The 21,404-nt window shown below is 50.8% G+C and overlaps 1 protein-coding gene across 1 annotated transcript; it reads right to left on the minus strand.

The window, feature by feature from the left end:
* Positions 1-18,288: 18,288 nt before the first annotated feature.
* LOC124695666 (inorganic phosphate transporter 1-2-like) lies at positions 18,289-19,875 on the minus strand. The gene has a single exon (XM_047228493.1). The coding sequence runs from the start codon at positions 19,870-19,872 to the stop codon at positions 18,289-18,291; it is 1,584 nt and encodes a 527-aa protein (XP_047084449.1). The 5' UTR covers positions 19,873-19,875.
* Positions 19,876-21,404: the final 1,529 nt, after the last annotated feature.

Here is a 21,404-nt window from a genome sequence, read left to right on the forward strand (position 1 = left end):
CCTCGACTGGATCGTCGGGTATTTCTTTCCTGAGTATATATGATATGTATGGCTGCATCCACGGTATCTGTATTATCATGACCAGGTCTTGCTCTTCTTCTTCTTCCTCTTGCTTCTCCTTGGTAGCCCCCGAGGGTTTCTTCTCCTTCTTTTTTGATTTTGTCGACTCAGTGGATCTCTCTGTTATCTCTTCCCAAAATACACCTGGTGGGACCGCAAGGCACCGCGACCCGATGTTTGCAAGAACGTCGGCTTCGTCGTTGCTCAATCTACTAATATGATTTACTTCGCATCCATCGAACAACTTCTCGAGCTCATTGTACACCTCCTTGTATGCCATCATGCTATCATTGACTCGCGTCACATTGGTTCATAACTTGCTGAGCTACCAACCGTGAATCGCCAAAGATTTTTAATCGAGTTGCTCCACAGAGCTTTCGCCATCTTCATCCCGTGTATGAGAGCCTCATATTCCCGCTTCATTGTTAGATGCGTTAGGGAACGTCATCCGAAGGATGTACTTCAACTTGTCGCCTTCAGGTGATATGAGTACTACTCCTGCGCCAGCCCCTTCTAGTCTCTTGGACCCATCAAAGTTCATAGTCCAGGTTCTCGATAAATCTGGGGTCCTCGTATTTTGCAACTCCATCCACTCGCGATGAAGTCCGGTAGTATTTGCGACTTTATTGCTTTTCTTTTTCGTACGTGATGTCCCGAGGGGAAAGTTCTATTCCCCAAAGGGAGACACGACCCGTAGCTTCCGGGTTGTTCAAGTATATTTGACAAAGGAGCTTCATTGACCACTATGATCGGGTGTGCCGAAAAATAGTGGCGCAATTTTCGTGCTGTCGTGAACACTCCATATGCTAGCTTTTGGTACCGAGGGTACCTTTGTTTTGAGGGCGACAAGACTTCGCTCACGAAGTATACCGGTCGCCGCACTCCATGGATTTTCCCTTCTTCTTCTCTTTCGACAACTAACACCGTGCTAACCACTTGGGGTGTGGCTGCAATATACAGCAGGAGAGGTTCCTTTTCCTTTGGAGCCACCAGGATTGGTGGTGTCGAGATTTTTCGCTTCAGATCCTCGAAAGCTCTATCGGCTTCTTCGTTCCACTGGAATTTATCTCCTTGTTTTATCAGCGCATAAAATGGTAACGCTTTTCTCCTAACCTCGGCGACGAATCTGCTCAAAGCCGCGACTCGCCCAGCTTAGCTCGTTGTATTTCTTTCAACTTCGTTGGCTTCCTCATTGTTACTATGGCTTGTATTTTGTCGGGATTTGCTTCAATCCCTCTTGCTGAAACTAGAAACCCCGTAAGTTCTCCCGCTGGGACGCCAAAAGAACACTTCGTCGGGTTCAGCTTGAGGCAGAATTTGTCGAGGTTGTCAAAAGTTTCTTTGAGATCCTCGATCAGCGTTGTCCCCTTTTTTGATGTTATGACGACATCATCGATGTATACTTGCACGTTTTTCCCGATCTGTGTTGCTAAACACTTCTGCATCATCCTCTGATATGTTGCTCCCGCATTTTTTAGACCGAAGGGCATTGTCTTGTAGCAAAACACGCCGTAAGGTGTAATAAACGCTGTTTTGGCTTCATCATCTTCTTTTAATCTGATCTGGTTATAACCAGAGTATGCATCCAAAAAGGAAAGACGTTCACAACCTGCCGTGGAGTCGATAATTTGATCGATCCTTGGGAGGGGAAAGTGATCCTTAGGGCAATGTTTGTTGAGACACGTGAAGTCGACGCACATGCGAAGGACTCGTCGTGTTTTTCTTCGGCACCATCACCGGGTTAGCTACCCATGTGGCTTCTGTAGATATCTCTCTGATAAAACCAGCTTCCTCTAGTCGGTTTATTTCTGATAGCATGGCTTTGCGGTTTGGTTCCGAAAAACGCCTCAAAGGTTGTCTGATTGGTTTTGTTGTTGGATCCAAATTTAGGTGGTGCTCGGCAAGTTCCCTGGGTACTCCTGGCATGTCAGCTGGACACCATGCGAAGATTTCCCAGTTCTCACGGAGGAACTCGGCGAGCGCGCTTTCCTATGCGATATCCATGTTGTTTGCAATGGATGTCGTCTTTTTGGATCCGTCGGGTGAATCCGCACCTCCTTAGAATTTTTCTCTGTGTTGAAAGTTGATTCTTTGTTTGGCCTTCCAACGTCTGGCAGTACGTCGTAATCAGTCATGCTTTTCGACGCCAAGTATTCAGCTTGCATCCCGAAGGTTTCTGATAACCGATGGAAATCCTTGTCGCACTTATCGGCTAAGGCGAAACTCCCTTTGACCGTGATTGGTCCCTTGGGTCCAGGCAATCTCCATAACAGGTATGTATAGTGTGGTACTGCCATAAATCTAGCATATGCTGGTCGTCCCAACAAAGCGTGGTATTGCGATGGAAAATCCACGACTTCAAACTCTAGTTTCTCGATTCTATAATTTTCTCGGGTTCCAAACTGAACGTCGAGGTTGATCTTTCCCAATGGGTAACTTGGTTTCTCCGGTGTGATGCCGTGGAACCTTGTGTCCGTTGGCTTCAGGTTTGCTAAGGATATGTTCATCTTCCTCAATGTATCTGCATACATAAGGTTTAAGCTGCTGCCACCATCTATGAATACTCGAGAAACATCAAAGCCCGCAATAATCGCCGGCGGAATAAGTGCTCGATCGCCCTGGTCGAGGAACTTGCTGCGGATGATCTGCTATTGTGAAGCCGATATCTTGTCCAGACCAATTAAGGTACTCAACTGTTGGTGGAGGCATTTTCTCTGCCATAAACACCTGTCGTGAGATTACTTTTTGAGCTCTATTGGACGGCCTTCCCTTCTGAATCATCGACACTGCTCCGTTGGAGTTAGGATCAACATAGGGTGGTGGTGCAGGTGCTGCCGCTATTCTGAGCTGGTGTCGATTGTCCTCTGTAATCGCGGGAGGTGGCGGTAGATGAACTTCGCTCCTAGGCTCCCGAGGGTTTCTCTGTGCTGCTCGAGCGTGAGCATTTTCTGCACATCTGAACATTGCTTGGAAATTTCGACAGTCTTTCTGCAGGTGCCCTGACTGTCTTTTCCCGTTGCTGTCGAGGAAGAAGTGCATTTGGCACGGTCCGTTCAGCATTTCTTCGGGGGACACGAAAGGTCTTGGAAACCTCGGCCCACTATTTTGTCTATTGCGGGAGTCGTCTCTATTGTCGCTTCTCTGTTCATTACTTCTCTGATAATCATCTCTATTATTTCCTCCTGCGCTGGCTCGGAATCCAGCCGAAATTTGCCCTGGAGCGTCGTAGTTCTGATACTGCCGAGGAAATCGTCGCCTCGATTGATAATTTCGACCACGGTCCTCCTCTGGCGACCTGTGTCGTTTATTGTGGACGGCGTCTTCTCCGTCTGCCCATCTATTTGCTATTTCCATCAACGCGGATACTGTTTTTGGATTGGTCCTTCCCAAATCCTCGACAAAATCTCCACGCCTAGATTCCTCGCGACAAACGCATCTATTGCTCTCTCGTCGGATATATTTTCCGCCGAGTTTTTTATGATGTTCCACCTTTGGATGTATTTTCTCATTGACTCATCCGGCTTTTGTCGACACGCCCTCGGCTCTTCTAACGACGCAGGCTTCTTGCATGTGGACTCGAAGTTCTTGACGAATACGTCCTCGAAACTTTCCCGACTGTCGATGGATCTCGGCGGAAGTTTTTTGATCCAAGATCGTGCGGCTCCACTTAAGTGCACCTGAATACTTTGCATGGCTGTTGCTCTAGTTCCTCCGAGCTAGCTTCACCGTCTCGAGGTAATCAATTAGCCGATCCTCCGGATCTTGCAGGCCGTCGAACTTTTTGAAGTGATCGGGTAACTTGAATCCTGAGGGGACTCGAGTTTTTCGGACTCTTCTCGTGAAGCACGGTAGACCGCACATATCCTCGTCATTAAGCTCCGGGGACTGCCGATGATCTCTTCTGCTTTGCCTCGCTCTATCGACCCTTGCTTGTGCTCATGTATCTCTTGCTCCACTTGGTCCTTCCGGAGCTGCCGCCGTTGCTGCCGCAGGTCGTGGACTATTTTGCCTTTCCGCTCCTTCGGGAGGCGTTGCTACGAATGCTGTCCCCATAGCTCCAACCCTCGCTAACGCCATATTATATAATGTTTCCCTTGGATCTCCCGGGGTGGCCCGGATGCGAGGATGTAAGCTTGTGTCGCCATATACCCAGCTTCCGGTGTCTTAGGGATAATATTTCCTCTTGTATCTATCGACATAAAAGACATGTCGAGGTTTTGAACCAAGTACTCTCTTTCTGCTCGGGTATGTGTTGTAACCTTGATCTTCCTCTGTTCCGAGCCTCCCTGTGGCTATCACCCGAAACTCTAGATTGTCCACTTAGATCTGCCCTTCTCCTGCTGGATGCAGAAGCTGCCTCCTTTCTCCTGTTCAACTCAGATGTCTGTTTTTCTATTTCTCGGGCAGTTCGTGCGAGTCTATATTGATAAGCTTGCAGTTCTTGAGCTGTAGCTGTCGTCGTCATTGGTTCTGAACCATCTAGGGCTTTTGCCGCTCTATCCCAGGCTGCCTGTGGAAGTTGAACTCTGACGCATGGTGTGGGCCCGACATATTTAGTGCCCATACCTCTCCTTAGATCTGAGGGATCGACAAAAGGATTTCCCAACTGGTCGAAAGCCTCCGATGTTTCCTCTTGATTTTCGATAGCATAAATCTGATGATATTTTGTACTCGGATCTATGTTGGGTTTGGTGACATCATTGTTGAGATTGATGAAGACCTTGCCCACTCGTGAGAGATTTGTCGATGAAGTCGTAATTGTCGACATCGCTTGAGCCATCGCTTATATATGAGTCCGCAGATGACTCAAACGATGCATTGCTGAAGATCTTGGCGAGTTTCTCTCTTGCTCTGATGCTGACGTAACGTGTTGCCGAAGTTTCTTCTTCTGACTCAGCTTGACGATGCATAGCTTGAAAAATCAGAATCGACCGCCGACGATCCCGACGAAATCGGAATTTCGACACGATACGATCCTTCCTTCTCGACGCGAAAGTGGAACCTTCCGAACGTCATCTCCAAGGGCTCCGCCAGATACGCATATGCATCCAAACGGGAGGGTGGGTGAGGAACAAAATCAACAAGACCAGCAGCGATCTGTTTACCTCGATCCATAGTGTTGCTTCCGGTTGATGATGTCGAAGATCTTGAACGTGCCATCGAGATCAGATCCTTACGCCTCTAATCCCCACGGACGGCGCCAATTGACAAGGGATTAACTTATCAATGCCTATGGATTGTAGGCTAGGGTTTAGTTAGAAGTAGAGGGCAAGTAGATCTCGAAGGTTTCAGCCGAAAAGTACTCGACGAATATGAAAACTAGGGTTTGCAGACAATGATTCGATGATCTCCTCGTCCCTCGACTCCCCCTTTATATAAGAGGTGGAGCCGAGGATTTCGTTTTGTACAAGTTACAGAGTCCGGGACGGTTTCTAACTCATCCCGCCAGATTACAAATAACACTTCCTATTACAACTCTATCTTTTCCTTAAATACATCTTGGGCTTCCGAATCTTCTTATTCTTCGGGTAGTGGGCCTTCAATAAACCCCGGGTACTATATTCGGCAGGCCCATTTGGGATGCCTATGTCACCTGGTGCTACGCCTAGTGCAGCGCACTGAGGGGCGCCACAAACTCTCACCTCCATGGGAAGGACCTTTCATTGTGAGCAAGGCTCTACACAATGATGCCTACTACTTGATCGATGCACAGGAATCAAAGAAAGGCAAGGCGGACAGAGTCGGAGAGGAAACCAAGCGCCCATGGAACATAGCACTGCTGCGTCCTTTCTATTCCTGAAGTTGTGTTGTAAGGAGTTCTTTTTTGTACCTTATATGCTATGAATAAAAGATGCCGGCACCTCGAATGAATATCGGGGACTGCCTCTACCGAAAATTGCATGTAATGTGTCTATTTTTCAGTTTACCGGTTGCTTGCTGAACATTTTTTCTTTCCGGTTTAGTAACGTGCTAAACCTACCGGAGTCTTCGACTTTGCTGTTGCCCGCAGACCGGCTTCATGGCAAGCAAGATAAACCGGTAGGAACTAAGCACGTGAAACACGAAGAGGAGGAGTGGGAACAATTAATCCGGAAAAAGTTTAACTAACCCCGGTCATACCGGTTTTTTGTGAAAATTTCGAATTTTTTCTGAGTTCAAGAAAATGCTTGCTTGGCAAAAGAACTTTGTGACTCATACGCCAAAAAACCCAGAGAGGTAGGCAGAGGCAAAGCAAAAGAACCATGTGTGCATCGGATTGGATGCCGAAACAATTCTGGAATCTTCACAGTGCAAGATCAAAGCAAACGATATGCAAAATGCTAAGTTAGCACATAAAACTTAACTTAATTAGTTACCGGTAAGAAGATACCGGCATAACTGTTGTAGCACAACCAAAAGGCATGATGAGTTTTATCTTACATCTTAAACCCCGACATTCCGGGGTAGAATTTAACTAGTTTAAAGTTTTGAGGCAACAGATATAAGGAACACAGGATAAAAGGTTCAGGCAATGGGAGGCTGCGCGCCGGCCTCAGGAGCTTCCGGAGGAGCATCGCCTTCTTCCGGATCAGCAGCGTCATCCTCATCCTCCTCGTCCTCGACGACTCCTTCGTCGTCGGAAACTGCATCCTTGACGTCGGGGGGAGGAGGGATGAAGGTGCGCACGTGGGCGAACTCGGCAATGTGGTAGGCGCGGTCCTGGCGCTTGGCGACGCGAACCGGATCCTTGTCGGCAGGCGAGTCACCACGGAGGGCGTGGAAAGCGTCCAAGTCCAGGTCGTCATACCAGGAGCAAGCGATGCGTAGCGCTGCGTCCGCTCCGGCACGAGCCGCCGAACACTTCCACTCGCGGATCCTCCGGCCTGCGTTCCTCAGGCGGTCGGCGGTGAGCGTGACGTTGGCAGGCACCGGTTCCTCAGGCCACAGCACCTTGCAGATTTGGATAGCCACTTCCGGAAGATCAGCAAGATGCCGATCCACGGAGCGCATGTGCTGGACCCGGGCGGAGAGCGCGACCAAGTGGTTATATGGATCCCAGGGCGCATCCGGGTTGGCCATTTCTTGTTCCGCCCTGCGTTCCGCCACCTTCTTGTGCGCATGCGCCTGGGAGTCCGGAAAGAGCCCTACAAGAAAAAAGAAAAAAGATAAGGACATGCTACTTGAAGATATAAGCTTATAAGCAAGAAACGGGAAAGAAAAAAGGCTTACTGAGGGCCAGCGCATCGGTTTGTACAACTAGCCGGTCGTACTCCCTTTGCTCATCCTTCAGGAGAGCAAGCCGGTCCTGCGCTGCCTTCCGCGCCACGGTCTCCTCCTCCAGCTCCGTCCGCAGCATAGAAGTGGAGTTCGTGTACTCCTTCAGAGATTCATCTAGTTTGGCCCCTGTTGCGGCTGTGGCCTCCTGGAGCTCCCGCGCGTGCCGGAGCTCGGCCTGCATGGCCTGCTCCTTCACTTCGCGATGCACGGTGATGAGCTGCTCCTTCTCAGCTGAAATCCGGAAGAGAAATGTTAGCAAAAAGACAACCGGTAGGATGCAGAGAGGCAAACCAACCGAAAAGGAAACGGTACCTTGAAGCGCGGTGAACTGAGCCTTGAGGGCCTCGATGGAGGCTTCCGGAACAGCTGGCGTGCAAAGGGTTTATCAGTACTAAAAGGAAAAATTGCCGGTAAAAAGAAGCCGGAGGCACAAAAACTAACCTTGGCACTTGCCGTGGGCCTCAGACAGCTCCCGGTGCTCCCACAGCAGCTCCTCAAAGAGCTGCTTCCGGGTGTCCAGCGTGGTCTGTTCAAGTCAAAAAGGTTATCGGTAAAAAAGATGCCGGTTTTTTAGGTTTCTAACAAAGTTTCGCGCTAAGTGCTGCGCTCTCAACCCGAAACTCGGGGACTGGCTATGCCGGTTTTTTATGTTTCAAACAAAGTTTCGCGCTAAGTGCTGCGCTCTCAACCCGAAACTCGGGGACTGGCTATGCCGGTTTTTTATGTTTCAAACAAAGTTTCGCGCTAAGTGCTACGCTCTCAACCCGAAACTCGGGGACTGGCTATGCCGGTTTTTTATGTTTCAAACAAAGTTTCGCGCTAAGTGATGCGCTCTCAACCCGAAACTCGGGGGCGGCTATGCCGGCTTTTTATGTTTCTAACTAAGTTTCGCGCTAAGAACTACGTTCTCAACCCGAAACTCGGGGACTGGGAGGATATACATAATCTTCAAATTTTGGAAAGAAAATCGGCAAGGATGTAAAAGAGTTTGAGGTTGTGCGGCTTACCGTCACGTTGGTGCTGGCGTCGTGCCAAGCGTTGTCGAACTCTTTGGCCGCGCGCCGCAGCCGGCCAAAATGTTGTCCGGTGCTGCGGGGGCCAGAGGGGTCAACCACCGGAAGCTTATCCTTGCCGAGGCCCCGCGTCGCCGGCGTCAGATCCGCCTGATTCCACTTTTCAGCGTAATCGAGCAGGTGGCCCAGGTCAGCTCCTTGGCGTTGGAACTCTGTGATCCGGCCTACCTGGGCGGAGGCCGTCTCAGAGGCAACCATGGCGGCGCGGCCGGCGTGCAGAGCTAGTGTCTGCGAGCCGGAAGAAGGAGCGGTGGACGCGGTCACCACCGCAGCAAGTTGCTGGACGGTGAGCTTGTTGCCCTCTGGTGGCGTGAGCTTGGCGGAGACCGGCTTCCCAGTGGAGGTCGCCGGAGGAGGAGTTGGCGTGGTCTTGGTTGGCGCAGGAGCTTCGGGAGCGTCCTTTGCCGGGGCAGAGCTTGCCGGCACGGATGAGTCTGGCGCGACCTTGGAGGGGGAGGAGTCGGTAGTCTTCTTCTTCTTCTATTTTGGGACAGGTGGAACCAGAGGTTCTGCCTGCCCGGCATCTTCGGTGCCGGCGCCGGTGTTGCTGGCGCCGGTATCTTGGGCTTCAGGAGGGGAGACAAAGTCCTCCTCCGCGCGGTGATCTGAAGATTTAGGGGCCGCGCGCCCCGAACTTTTGTTGCCCCCCAGAAGGGAGGCATAAGGATTGCCGGCACCAGATGGTACCGGACTTGGCTCAGGAGGAGTCGAGGTCCTGGTGGCATCCTCAGAGGTCTCCGGCCTCATGCCAGAGGCGCTCTTGGAGATCTTCAGGGCAGGCCTGGAAAGATAGAAAGGGAACAAGTTCAGAAAAGGCAACCGGAAAAAAGAGAATCAGAAAACAAAGAGTCAAGAGAAAAATAGAAAGTGAAATCGGAAACTTACCCGGTAGCCACCGGCATCTCCCGTTTCCGGTAGCGGTTGGTGGTGACCGTCTTGCCACCGATCTCCATCCGGGAGCTCTTAGCCGAAGGAGCCTCGCTGGAACCGGCTTCGGGCGTGGGCGCCTTGTTCTTGCGGCCTTGCGAGGTGAGCTTCTCAAGAAACTCATGGCCAACCTCGGCCTGTATCGGTACAGCGCGCTCCACAACCTGTGGGTTCGCGCTGGCTGAGGGAGCGTCTACAGAAAGATGATGCATGAGAAAGCGAAAGAGCAAGATACCTCAAGTATAGTAACCTCATCATCGGAACCGGAAGCTTCAGTTGAAAAGTTACCGGGACGCGAGGTGTGGATGCGGCCCATCTTGTTCTTAGTCCAGACCACGTAAGGGTCCGGATCTACTTCGTCCAGGTAGCACTTCTCGCAAGGGCCTCGAGCTTCAGCGTCGATCCGAGGAAACCGATCGCGGGCCTGAAGAAGAAAAAGATAGTTAGCTACACATCAAAAGTATACCGGAAGCACAATCCGGATTGCTTAAGTTCTTACTTCCGCGGTTGGGGGATTCTTGGCACAAAGAGGAAGAAAGCCCCACTCCCAATCTAGAGGCATATCCGTGTTACAAATTTGCCTGGCCTTGAGCGCTATGTCCTCTTTGCTCAGGGGCAAGCCGGTGATTTTGGTGGGATCGCGGGGGCCGACCATCTGGCTCATCTTGTGAGCCCGGCGCTGAAGGGGAAGCACCCGGCGTGAGATAAACACGCGGATGATATCATCGGAGCAGATCTCGTATCCTTCTTGAGCTTCTCCAGGAAGCGAACAACCCGGTTGGTTTCAATATGATTGGTTCCCGGATTGAACCCCCAGTTCGTCCTCGTTGGAGTCGCCGGATTGTAGGCCGGCAGGTTAATGAAATCTGAGGAACCTTTGTTCCTCACATAGAAGAAAGTCTCCTGCCAGGCGCGGCAGGAATCCAGGCCGGAAAACTTGAAGAAGGGGCTCCCCTGGCGGGAACCCACGATGTAGGAGCCGCATCGCATCGGAGGCTTGGGCTTAGGGATGTCTCTACCTTGGACCGAGTTGATCCGAAGGTTGAAGAAGCGGGCAAATGCTTCTTTTGTGGGAAGGAGGCCAATGTAGGCCTCCATGAAAGAAACGTAGCAAGAAAGATAGAAGATGGCGTTTCCAGGAAGATGATGGGGTTGAAGTTTGTAGAAGTCGAGAAATTCACGAAAAAAGTCAGAGGCCGGAAGGCCGAAGCCGCGTTCGAAGTGAGAAACAAAAACAACGAACTCCCCAGGTTCAGGATCAGGTTCCACCTCATCGCGTGGAATCCGACATGATACTTGTGCCGGTATCCTCCGGGAGCGGTACAGCCAGTCAATATCCTGCTGCACCACGTCTGAGCCTTTCCAGGCCCCGCGGGTGATGCCGGATAGATCCACTCCGGAACCTTGCCGGAGCTGCTAGCTTCTTGACCTCTTCCGGAACGGGCCGCTGGAGCGGATGACGAGGTCTCCATCTGGGCTAGTTCAGCCGAGAGCCCGTCGGAAGCTTCGCTTTGGTGGCTACTGGAGACTGATTCGGAAAGATAGTCTTCGCTAGACATACAAGTCGAAAGATGCCGGACTCTACCTAAAAGCAGATTCCCCAAAGTCTAGCCTTGCGCGAAGATCTACGAGTGAGAGAAAAAGCAAAAGAAAGGGAAGGGTAAATACACTACCGGCCCAAGAACTGGAAAGCGAAAAAGAAGAGGGCAAACACGCATTGGAACTCACCTGAGGTAGCGGAAGACGTGAAGAAGAGGGTCACCGGAGGCGCAGCAGGCTCGCAGTCGTCGACGAAGGCCGGCGGCGAAGAGGAGCAGAGGTAGCCGTCGGAAGCCCGATGCAGCGACAGCGGAGGTGCTCTGGAGGTTCTCTGCGCGGCGGAAACTCTCGGCGCAGCGCGGGAAGCGGCTGGAGCTCGTCGGAGCAGCACTCTGGCGGAGACCGGCGGCGACGGGAGCGCAAGGGGGCGAGGAGCTCTGTGCGCAGGAAAGGGGGCAAATGCGAAGAAAAAGACGAAGTGGAACCGCACCCCAGTTATATAGGAAGAAGGAGAAGTGGGCCGGCAACCGCTGGGCCGCGGCGGTTCGGTTCGTGGGCCGCACGTGGCATGCGGATACACGCGCCAAAAATACGAGGACACAGGGAGGCCACACGGATCCGGAACGGCAGCGCGGATCCGGTGCGGCACCATAAATGCTGGCGCAGAAGACGAACCGAAGTGACCACTGACACTGTCGCATGCCAGGCACAGTGCGCATGTCACTGATAGGCGTGGTACCCGAGATATTCTCGGCTTCGTCGAGGAGAGGTTTAATGACAGAGATACCGGAGAAAATTGGTACGAAGACATAAGTTCGGCAAAAACGCCGAAGAGTTTGATCCAGATTCCGGAAGGGTTAAACCGGTACCTTGAGAAAAGAGAACCTGGCATGGTCCGTTGGATAGGATCCACCGGACTATACAAGCTTCGGGGACTAATGTCGGGGGGATGACCCCCGGTATGCCAAAGGCATGCCAAAAACCGGATGGTTTGAGCCATCAAAGTACCGGTTTAAAATGTTGTTCCGGATAACGAAGGTTGATTCAGAGAATCATACCGGTATCACAGGAGGGGGATACCGGAACTTGTTAAGAACCTACCGGGGTACCGGAACAGGCTACACTGTAGCACGTCGGTAAGACTGGTCAAAGATGCTCTCCAGAGCTAGAAGAAAAAGATGAGCGAAGCACTTCAGCTTTAATCGAAGCCATGACGCCAAAGGCAAAGGATGACGTAAAAGGTGCCGGAGGATGTCACAGCTTCTGATTAAAGGCGTACCGGCATCACCGGTAGCTAAAGTAGCTTTGTAAAGTAGTTTGTCCAGTCAAAGATCCCATTAGGGTTTCTTAGGGTTTCTTCCCCTGTAAGCCACCCTCTCCCCTATATAAGGAGAGGGGGCACACCCCATCGCGGGCACGTCCAGGGTAACGACCTAATAGCGATCTTGTACACAGAAACCTGTAAGCTCTTATGACCAATAAATAGAGAGATCTAGTGTTGTCTTTGTTCTTGAGTTCATCTTCTTCTACCTTCGGCCAAGGCCAAGTTCTTGAGGAATCCATCCGGAAACCTCTCCATCTATACCAAAAACCCTCCCCCGAATCCTCTAGCGTCCATTCGGCCCCAAGATAAGCCATCTCATGGCATCTGTCTGTTCACCACGACGACAAGCACGGCCTCCTGCTCCTGATGAAGCATTCGGAGATCCTCTTCGCATTTCAGATGTTGGCGTAGCAACTCCGTCTCGCACTTGGTGGCATTGCGGTTCGCCGACTTCTCCCGATGAGCTGCTTCCACCAGGGAGAGCTTCTACTCTGCTAGCTGGTTCTTGTAGGAGTGGATCACCTCTACTTGCTCCATGATTCGGCTCCTGGCGTTGTTCTGGAGCTGGAGATGCGAGTCAAACAGTGTTGACGATACTCCTTGAGAACGGCTAACTCCTGGGCATGGCTAGGTCGAAGGGAAGCGAGTTGCTGCTCCAGGAAGGCTATCGTGGTGGAGGAATCCCCTACCTTCCTTTGATGACCTTGCAAGACCGCCAATCAGCTGCGCTGCAACCCATGCCTTGCGTTAAATGGAGGCAGCCTCTGCTTCACAGTGAGCCTTCTTGGCGGCTTCGAGCGTAGCATGCTCGAGTGCCAGTTGGTCCTTGCGGCGCCTGAGGTGGCCGCACGGCCCGCGCCCGCGGAGGATGCTTTGGACAATGCAGTGTTCCCAACCCTCCATGTTGTGAAGCTGCTGGTGGGGACGAAGGCTCTGGAGTCTTCAAGGAATGATGGCACATCAAAGCCCTCGACACCTGGGCCCACTACATCGAGGGATGGCCCGTCTCCCTGGGGCGCCTCCCCGGGAGGTGTCTTGGGGGCCACGGAGCAAAGAGGAAAGCAAGGGCGTCGGATGGGCCGAATTCGCAGAAGACCCTACTGCGGGACCTCGGGGGCTTCCCCTAGGAGTCGTGCCCACATCTTAAGGGGCATCATCTCACCTACGACAAGAATGATAACGACATAAGCTTCTAAGAGAGAACAAGGTGAAAGGCGGTGAACAAGGGGAATGGACTATTTACCCGTGTGCGTTGTTGGTTGTTGGGAGGCTAGGCTTCATCCTCCCCAGTGGGAAGGTCACAGGAGCCCCCTACACCGCCCTCCCAACCGCTTGGTCCCTTTGCCCTCTTCACGGCGGGGTCGGGTGAGCTAGATTCCCTGTGGGCTCGCTTGTTCCATGGCGCCTCATCCTCGCTGCTCTAGAGGGTGAAATAAGCATAGTGCAAAACAATAGGTGTTGTTCAGAAGAAAACACAAAGACAAATCTCACTTAGAATCCAGCGGGATGTACCAAGGAATGTTGTCATCCACGGAGAACAACTGGTCGAGCGGAGCACCGCTGGTCGAGGCCTTCACGGGCAATGGCGGAGAGGATATCCTCAAGGAAGGGCAAGGGGGATAGGGCGACCTTGTTCTTGTCCTTGCTTGAGGGGTGAGGGCGTCGCTTCAGGGGCATATCATCTCCTACCTCATCATCGGTGTCTGCTAGGTAGCGGCCCCCCGCTCTGGCACTGAAGAAGACGTTGGGCCGTAGGAGGCGTGCTTGGAATGGCGCTCTCGCTGGGCGTACGAAGAAGGGTGCGTGGGGCGGCTGACCTGTTGATGCGGTCCATGTGAGGCCTTGGGGCTCGTTCCCGGGTCCTAACTCCTGGGGACGATCCCTTTCTAGTTGTAGGGTGGCATGCGGTCAAGAGTCCTTCGTCAGAGGTCTTCGTGGTTGAAAAGCTCCCTCACCATTGACGGGGACATGTTGCGTCCCACCTTGCCTCCACATAGCAAGTTGACCTTGCGGTCGACGGCGTCGTCATCGGGGATGGAACCCTTGTCGTTGCACAGACTCGTCGGATCCATCAGCCCTTTGTACGCCCTCATGGGGTGGGAGCGGCGCTGCAGTGGAACCATGCAAAACTTGAGGAAGTGGGAGGTAACATGCCTCCCGGCAGGCCTTGATTCTTCAGCTCTTCTATGCGCTCGTACACGAAGGCGAATTCGGCATCGCTGGCCCTAGGCCTTGTGGATTCCACCTTCACCAGAGGGCCAGCGGGCTTAACCAATGATGAGTGCATTTTTAGCATAATTTTACGTTGTTATTTTATGAAGATATCTCTCAGTAGAAATAGGATTTTTATATTTTAGCGCGCTACCGCGCCCTTTTATGCTTGTCTATGCAGGATCCCGAAAATAATATAGAAATGATGAAATATCAATATAAACTATCATTTTATGATATTTTGACGTGATAAAATCATTAAAGCACTCAATAATGCACCTGGCTAAAGGAGGATACGAGGACAAGTTCCAGTATGTTTAGCGGTCATTGGTACGGGGTCGCCTGTACCATCCGCCCGTACGCCGTGCCAGAAGCACCGCCTCGTAAAATACTTTCATCTCGCATAGACGGCACAGAGATCTGACATACACAGCTCCGAGAAACACAGAAACACTACCCCTGGAAAGATCTAGAGGAAGAACTTTGGAGAAGACATCATCCTAGCTGCTACGTGGATCATCAGAGGACAAGCATCATCTCCTTCATCATCAACCGTTGCATCTCCATCAACCATCACCAATCCCATTCTCCTTAAATCATAGTTGTAATCTTGATTGGTATAGTGGATTTGTTCCCAAATTCATACCATTACTTTCATCCCATCCGTAAGAGTATGATGATGTTCTTGAATGTTTCCATGTGCGAGTAGTTCCTTTTGTTCTTGGGGAGATGAAAAAACTCTAGCATGAATATGAGATGAATCTACGATGATCCATGGTTTTAAGTATTAATGTGTGTTAGTTCTCTCTCTTGATATTATATGTTGTGCACCATGTAATATTTGCCTTATGGTCTTGAGAGAGAACAACCCTTTAAAGTGTGGTAAAATGAATGGCGAGAAGTGATATTACCATATCAGCACTTTAACACATAGAAGAGGGGGATAAAGAGGGACTCACTAAACTCATATCGATAACCATGGGGTAAAACTCTTAATAGCAATAGTTAATATTTGGTTTGCTGAAGGCTGGTTGTTGTGGTTATTTAGAGATGCGATGACCGATGGCTTTATGGGTGCATCTTGTTACGGAGCTTTTCCCACACACAATATGATTAAAAGCATATTTTATTTTGATTAACATGAATCCTAATGCTAGAGGTGGATCCAATAATCCTCGAGAAATTTTTGTCTTATTAAGTTTCAACAAATTTCTCACAACGCTTTTTACTTATTGCTTTGTTTACTTTCTTGCAACCAAATACAATCATCTTTTAAAACACCTGAATCATGATATTAAAGAATGATTTATGAGTAGTCTTAACTAGTAGCTCTTCGTGGTTCGATACTCTTATTTCGAAACTAGCTACAATTCATCTGTGTACTTGCAGTCATCAGCCAGCAACTCGAAGAACTCGGTGAAACGTACGTAACACCACTTGTGGCACCACTCCTCCACTTTCTTCTTCTCCACTGTGATGAAATGTTGCGCCATATGATCTCGAAGGCAGAAGGTAACCCCGATGGTGACAAGCTCAGGGCTTTCCACAAGGGTATAAAATTAGTGGCAGAACAGTGCCACAGTTGGGTGGATCCCCACGTACACCTTGTAGAGGTGTTGGAATATCAACAGCACGAGGAGGCCGTTGGGGTGGAGGTTCGTCGGTTGCAGCTTGCACTCTAACAAGATGGCCTTCGCGGACGAAGACAGCGGCGGCACTAGGCCCGCCTGGATGAAGCAGGAGACACCCGCGAGAACCCCTCTTTGATATCGGACGTTCCCGGTTTAGGAGCTTTGTGGCGCCTCTCTCGTTCATAACAAAGGCCACTGCACTGACGACGTGGGCGAAAGACGCTTTGTCCTCGCCGGGGGAGAAGAATGCCTTGGAAGATCGCCACTGGTCCCAATCCCGCTCGCGGGCGGTCGATTATCCCCCAGCCTTCTCCTTGTTGCGGTCGAAAGAAGACTTGGATGATGACATCACCGAGAGGGCGAGGCGGTCTGTGGATGTCTGGCTCAGATCTGATCAGAGAGGAAGATGGGAGCATAAGAAGAATGTGGGGAATGGATCCGCGGAGATGTTTTCGTAGGCTGGGGAGGGGAATTGCTAGGCAGTTCATCTCCTTGTCCATTAACTACCACGTGGTGATGCCGTGATGGGACAACTTTCCCGCTGCCACCCTTCGATCAAGGCAAGCCCAAGAGGGTGGACAGTTAAGTCCAAAATTCTCACCCTTGCCGCCTCTATACCATCATCCACTCGAGTAACCCGACGCATGCGCTCTTGCACCCGCGACGCGTGACACATAATTGAAGTTACTACCGTGTCGGGCCCATGTATTTTGTCGCGGGGCATGGCCCTACTCTCGCACGCCCGGGTATGGCGGGGTCTGGTGGTGCGCCCCAGCGAAACCCAAAACAAAGGATATTGCCGACACATGCCCGGGGGCTACTCCCGACGTAGTGGGAACCAAGATGCCCACTGCACCGTTCGCGTGGACCAAGATGGTGCCCCATAGAGAGAGAGGCTTGAAGGCATGCAAACTCGGTAGCACTGTTGTGCCCGGAGGGGCGTTGTTGTGCCACCATGATCACCAAATATATGCCCATCAAGAACTTCTTCATTGAAGAGCAGTGCTAGGAGGACATGCCCCGAAGACGTCATCTCCAAGGACTTGTGCGCAACCCGAGCACACTTCGACAACACGACGATGAGCGGAGAGGCCTCGCCAGTGGCAGGATGGCCTCCGGGGGAGGAGTGTACCCGGGATCCATGACATGCCTTCCCGCGGGAGCGCATACTCGAAACTTGGTGCCACACCCTTGGCGCCGTCTAAAAGGCCAATTACCACCCGACGGTTGCAGTGCACTCTACCGGACTGCGCACAGAGGCAAGTCGATGGGATGGATTGATGACATCACATGAAGGACTACGACATGTAGGACACATAGGAAGTTGGTTCATCTGTACCACCGCCCACCCCGTTGGATGCCATTTGCAGAACATGCACATACACTATGTGGTATCCCCTTTAGTATAAAAGGATGACCAGTTTTCTGTATAAGGTTAGGTTTGAAGGAAGGAGAGGAAAAACTCTAAAGGCGGAGCAGAAATATGGAGTCTCAGCTCCTCGTATACACTGTTTGAGTCTAAAGTGATAAGACATGCATGACGTAGGGGTTTCGCATCATGCGTCCTAAACTTAAGTAAAAATCATGTATTTTTGTATCTTGCTTCATTTAGGTTTGAAACGACCAGTGCCCACTACCGAATAAAAAAGGGTGCAAACCCCAGTGTCCTCTGTCTTGCAGACGCAAAAGTTGCATTGGTAAAAAAATTAATGTCATTCTCCTAAAACACTTTGAGGAAAGTTGGCAGAGAATATTTAGACAAAATGTATAAGAGCACAATTCCAGATCTACCTTGTCTACATTTTGATTTCTTGTTGCAATGAAATGGTGGGGCACCCTTTTGTGCTGAAAAAACTTATAAGAGCGATCCCAAAGGAAAGCTTGCGTGATGCACGAGCTACCGCGTGGGAACCCTAGTACCATCGTGCTTTCCCCCAAGTTTCGTTACCCTTGAGTCCCCGATAAACGCATTTTATGAAGGGTACTGTTTTTCAAAAAATTCTTCATTTTCTTAGAACCCAATACATTTCTCCACGCGGAACATATAAGAAGTCGCTTTTAGCACGAATCAAATCATTGATTTTCATAGAGATTCTTGCTGAACAAAAGAAACAATGCATACAACACAAACGATAGGTTTGTGTTAAGGTCCAACTGAAAAAAAGGAATTGCACGCGGACATCAAACCGATGCCACGAATTCAGCGAGTGGCAACACACGAGCAAAAGGAAGCAAAAGCAAACACACGAGCCATACATGTAAAACACTAGACACCAGCAGGGGTAATGGTTGCGTCATCATCATAGTTCTCCTTGGAGATCTCCTCGAGCGACCTTCCCTTTGACTCTGGCACCAGCAGTGAGAAAAGCAATCCCAGGAAGTTGGTGCCAGCGAGCACGAAGAGTGCGTTGCGCATGCCGATACCCGCGGAGTACCCTTTGTCGGGCTTCTTCTGATCCTGTGATGCATACAGGAACCCGAATGCACCGATGATCGCCCCGGCCTTACCGGCAGCGGCAGAGACACCGTGGCAAGTGGAGCGGAGCCTGGCCGGAAAGATCTCGGCGGGCACGATGAAGGTTGTGCTGTTGGGCCCAAAGTTGGCGAAGAAGAAGGTGAGGCCGTAGAGAACGACGAAGCCGGTGTGGTGCCCTGGCTTGACGAGGTAGTCGTAGGGCACGGCGATGGCGAGCATGAAGATGGTCATCATGGCAAAACCCATGAGCTGGATCCAGAACCTGCCAATGATGTCGATGAAGGCGACGGTGAACCAGTAGCCCGGTACGGTGCCGCAAAGAGCGATGAGCGCCTGGGCACGAGCGATGCGGTACAGCTCCTCGAGGGCGCTCATTGTCCTTGCCGGTGGGATCCATCCGACCTTGGTGAAGATGTCCTTCTGGAACAGGTTCTGGCTGTAGAAGGCGACGTCCAGCAGGAACCAGGTGCTTGTGGTGGCTAGCAGGTGTAGTCCGTGGCGACTCATGAACTTCCGCGAGAAGAGGCCCCAAGTGTCCCCGGAGGCCACTTGAAGCTGGACCTTCTCCTCCTCCTCGGTGATGTCCTTGTTGAGCACCCTGGACATGTCCGCCGTGGCTTGCTTCGTGTTGCGGGTGATGAGCGCCGTGTATCTCGCGGTCTCTGGCATCTTCATGCGCCAGTAGTAGGTCAGCGCGGCAGGGATGGTGCCGAACATGACAATGATGCGCCACACGTAGTCGGCCTCCGGCCCAATGGATGACGTTGCGTCGACGTAGAAGGGTGGCGCTGGGAACGCGTTCCGGAACGCGGAGGAGACAACAATGGTGACGATGGTGCCGAACAGAATACCGAAACCCTGCATGGCAAAGACGGCAGCGATGAAGGTGCCACGTGTTTTCTTGTTGGCGTACTCGGACATGATGGTCGCCGATAAGGGGTAGTCGCCGCCAACACCGAAGCCGAGCCAGAAGCGAAAGAAACACAGCGTCCCTATCACACCCTTGGCCTCGTGCCCGAACGAGAGCCCTGACGCGATGGAGCAGAGAACCATGAGGATGAGCGTGAAACCATAGACGCTCTTGCGTCCGAGCTTGTCACCGAGCCAGCCGAAGAAGAGCTGCCCCGCGAGCGTGCCGCAGAGGGCCACGCCGTTCACGGCGGCCGACACGTTTGCCGGGAGGTGACCCGGCTCGTTGCTGCCAGCTTCGGTGTAGTAGATGCGCCCCAGCAGCCTAGTGACGAGGGATATGCAGAAGAGGTCGTAGGCGTCGGTGAAGAAGCCCATGCCGGCGATCACCACGGCCGTGAAATGGTACCATTGCGTTTTCGCCTGGTCAAGTGCTTTCAACACGTTGAGCTGTTCACCCGCCATGGCCGATCGATCAACTAGTTATTGAGCTCTCCACTAGCTATGAGCTCTCCGCTTCTACTTCTCTAGCTTTCTTGTTGTGTGTTTTCTTCCGTACCGCTGGTACCTATATATAGGCAGACAAGGGGAAGTTAGCAAAGTTAGATAAAGATTGGAATGGGCATAGGAACATGTATGCATCGTGGACCTACGGTATGGATATACCAATCCGGACATTGGCTAGTTGCAGGAATAAAATACCCTATGTACGGCAGGTACAGCCGTACATTATCAAGATGCATCAAAGGTCAAATGCCATCGTTTAGAGACACATCTTAGTTGGGGATTGAGGAATGCCAAACTGAAGTTTATCAGTTTTGACTTTCATGCTTCAATATAGAAATATGAAAAGAAAAATATTGAAACCACGTCATCTTTATGCTAGGAATATACCTCAACGGAACAAATTGTAAGGAATAAAGGGCTGCCAGAAAAGGTCGAGGTTGTAATGTGAGTTTTATCTAAATGTTATCAATACAACTATCTTGTGACCTGTCTTAATAGGTGGGGTTACTAATGTTTTTCTCTCCTCCATACCTATTCGCGTGGTATGACAATAAGGCAAAGGCTCTATCGATTTCTTACGACAGAAAAGAACAAGAAAAAAACGATTTCTCCAAGAAATGGGTATGGAAAATGCAAGTCATGCAAATATTGCCATACGAATTCGTGCAAATACAGCCATTGAATTTGTTAATGATCACCTCTAAACCCAATTTCAGAGCAGAATCGCAGGCAATAGCCATACGCTCATAACATTGGTCATTTGGAATGTAAAAACGACTACAAACATATGCAGATTTAGCAGCAAGCAGGCAGGGCAGCAAATAGGCCGTACTCCGTACTATCCAAAGCATTGACTTGCATCCTCACTCTCCCTCCTTGATTGTTTACTCTCTCGATTTTATTGAAATATGCATGTATGTAGTACGGAGGGAGTATAATAAATTGCAACCTGTCTGGCCAAGCACAGCTCACGTATCTGTGGCATTAGATCAAAGCGGATGTAGGCTGTACCTGTACGTACTAGCTTATTACAAACTTTCTCAAAGGAGGAAAAATATGTGAAGATATCCAAATATGCGAGGGAACCTTGCCAACTTGTGACTAGTTTGTACTATATCATGGCATGGTATTGGCAATACCAAAAGGTCGTGCAGCATAACTAGGGTGGCAAGCGCGGCCCGCATCCGTCCTGTAAACACCAAATTACAGCTCCATACTAATTAACGCTGCAGCATACCAAAATGGAGGAACGGAGGGAGTACTATATTGAGGTATATATCTCCTCTGTATCACGCCTTGCGAGATGAAATATGACCATAGGTATTGATTTTCCATAGAGGTGGAAAGGTTCATCTTTCAATACTCAATTTTCATAGTACGACTTCCATTTTTAAGGTAAATCTGAAATAACAGGAGCAGCTCGCAAGCCTATGAGGGTTTCCACTCCTATCATCTCCAGGCGGAAGGTATAAGAGCAGTGGAGACACAAT

This window comes from Lolium rigidum, chromosome 3 (assembly GCF_022539505.1).
Source record: "Lolium rigidum isolate FL_2022 chromosome 3, APGP_CSIRO_Lrig_0.1, whole genome shotgun sequence".
Taxonomy (NCBI): domain Eukaryota; kingdom Viridiplantae; phylum Streptophyta; class Magnoliopsida; order Poales; family Poaceae; genus Lolium; species Lolium rigidum.

Bases quoted from the DNA above. Each gene is read 5' to 3' on its own strand.
- LOC124695666 (XM_047228493.1), bottom strand. From the start codon at position 19,872: ATGGCGGGTGAACAGCTCAACGTGTTGAAAGCACTTGACCAGGCGAAA.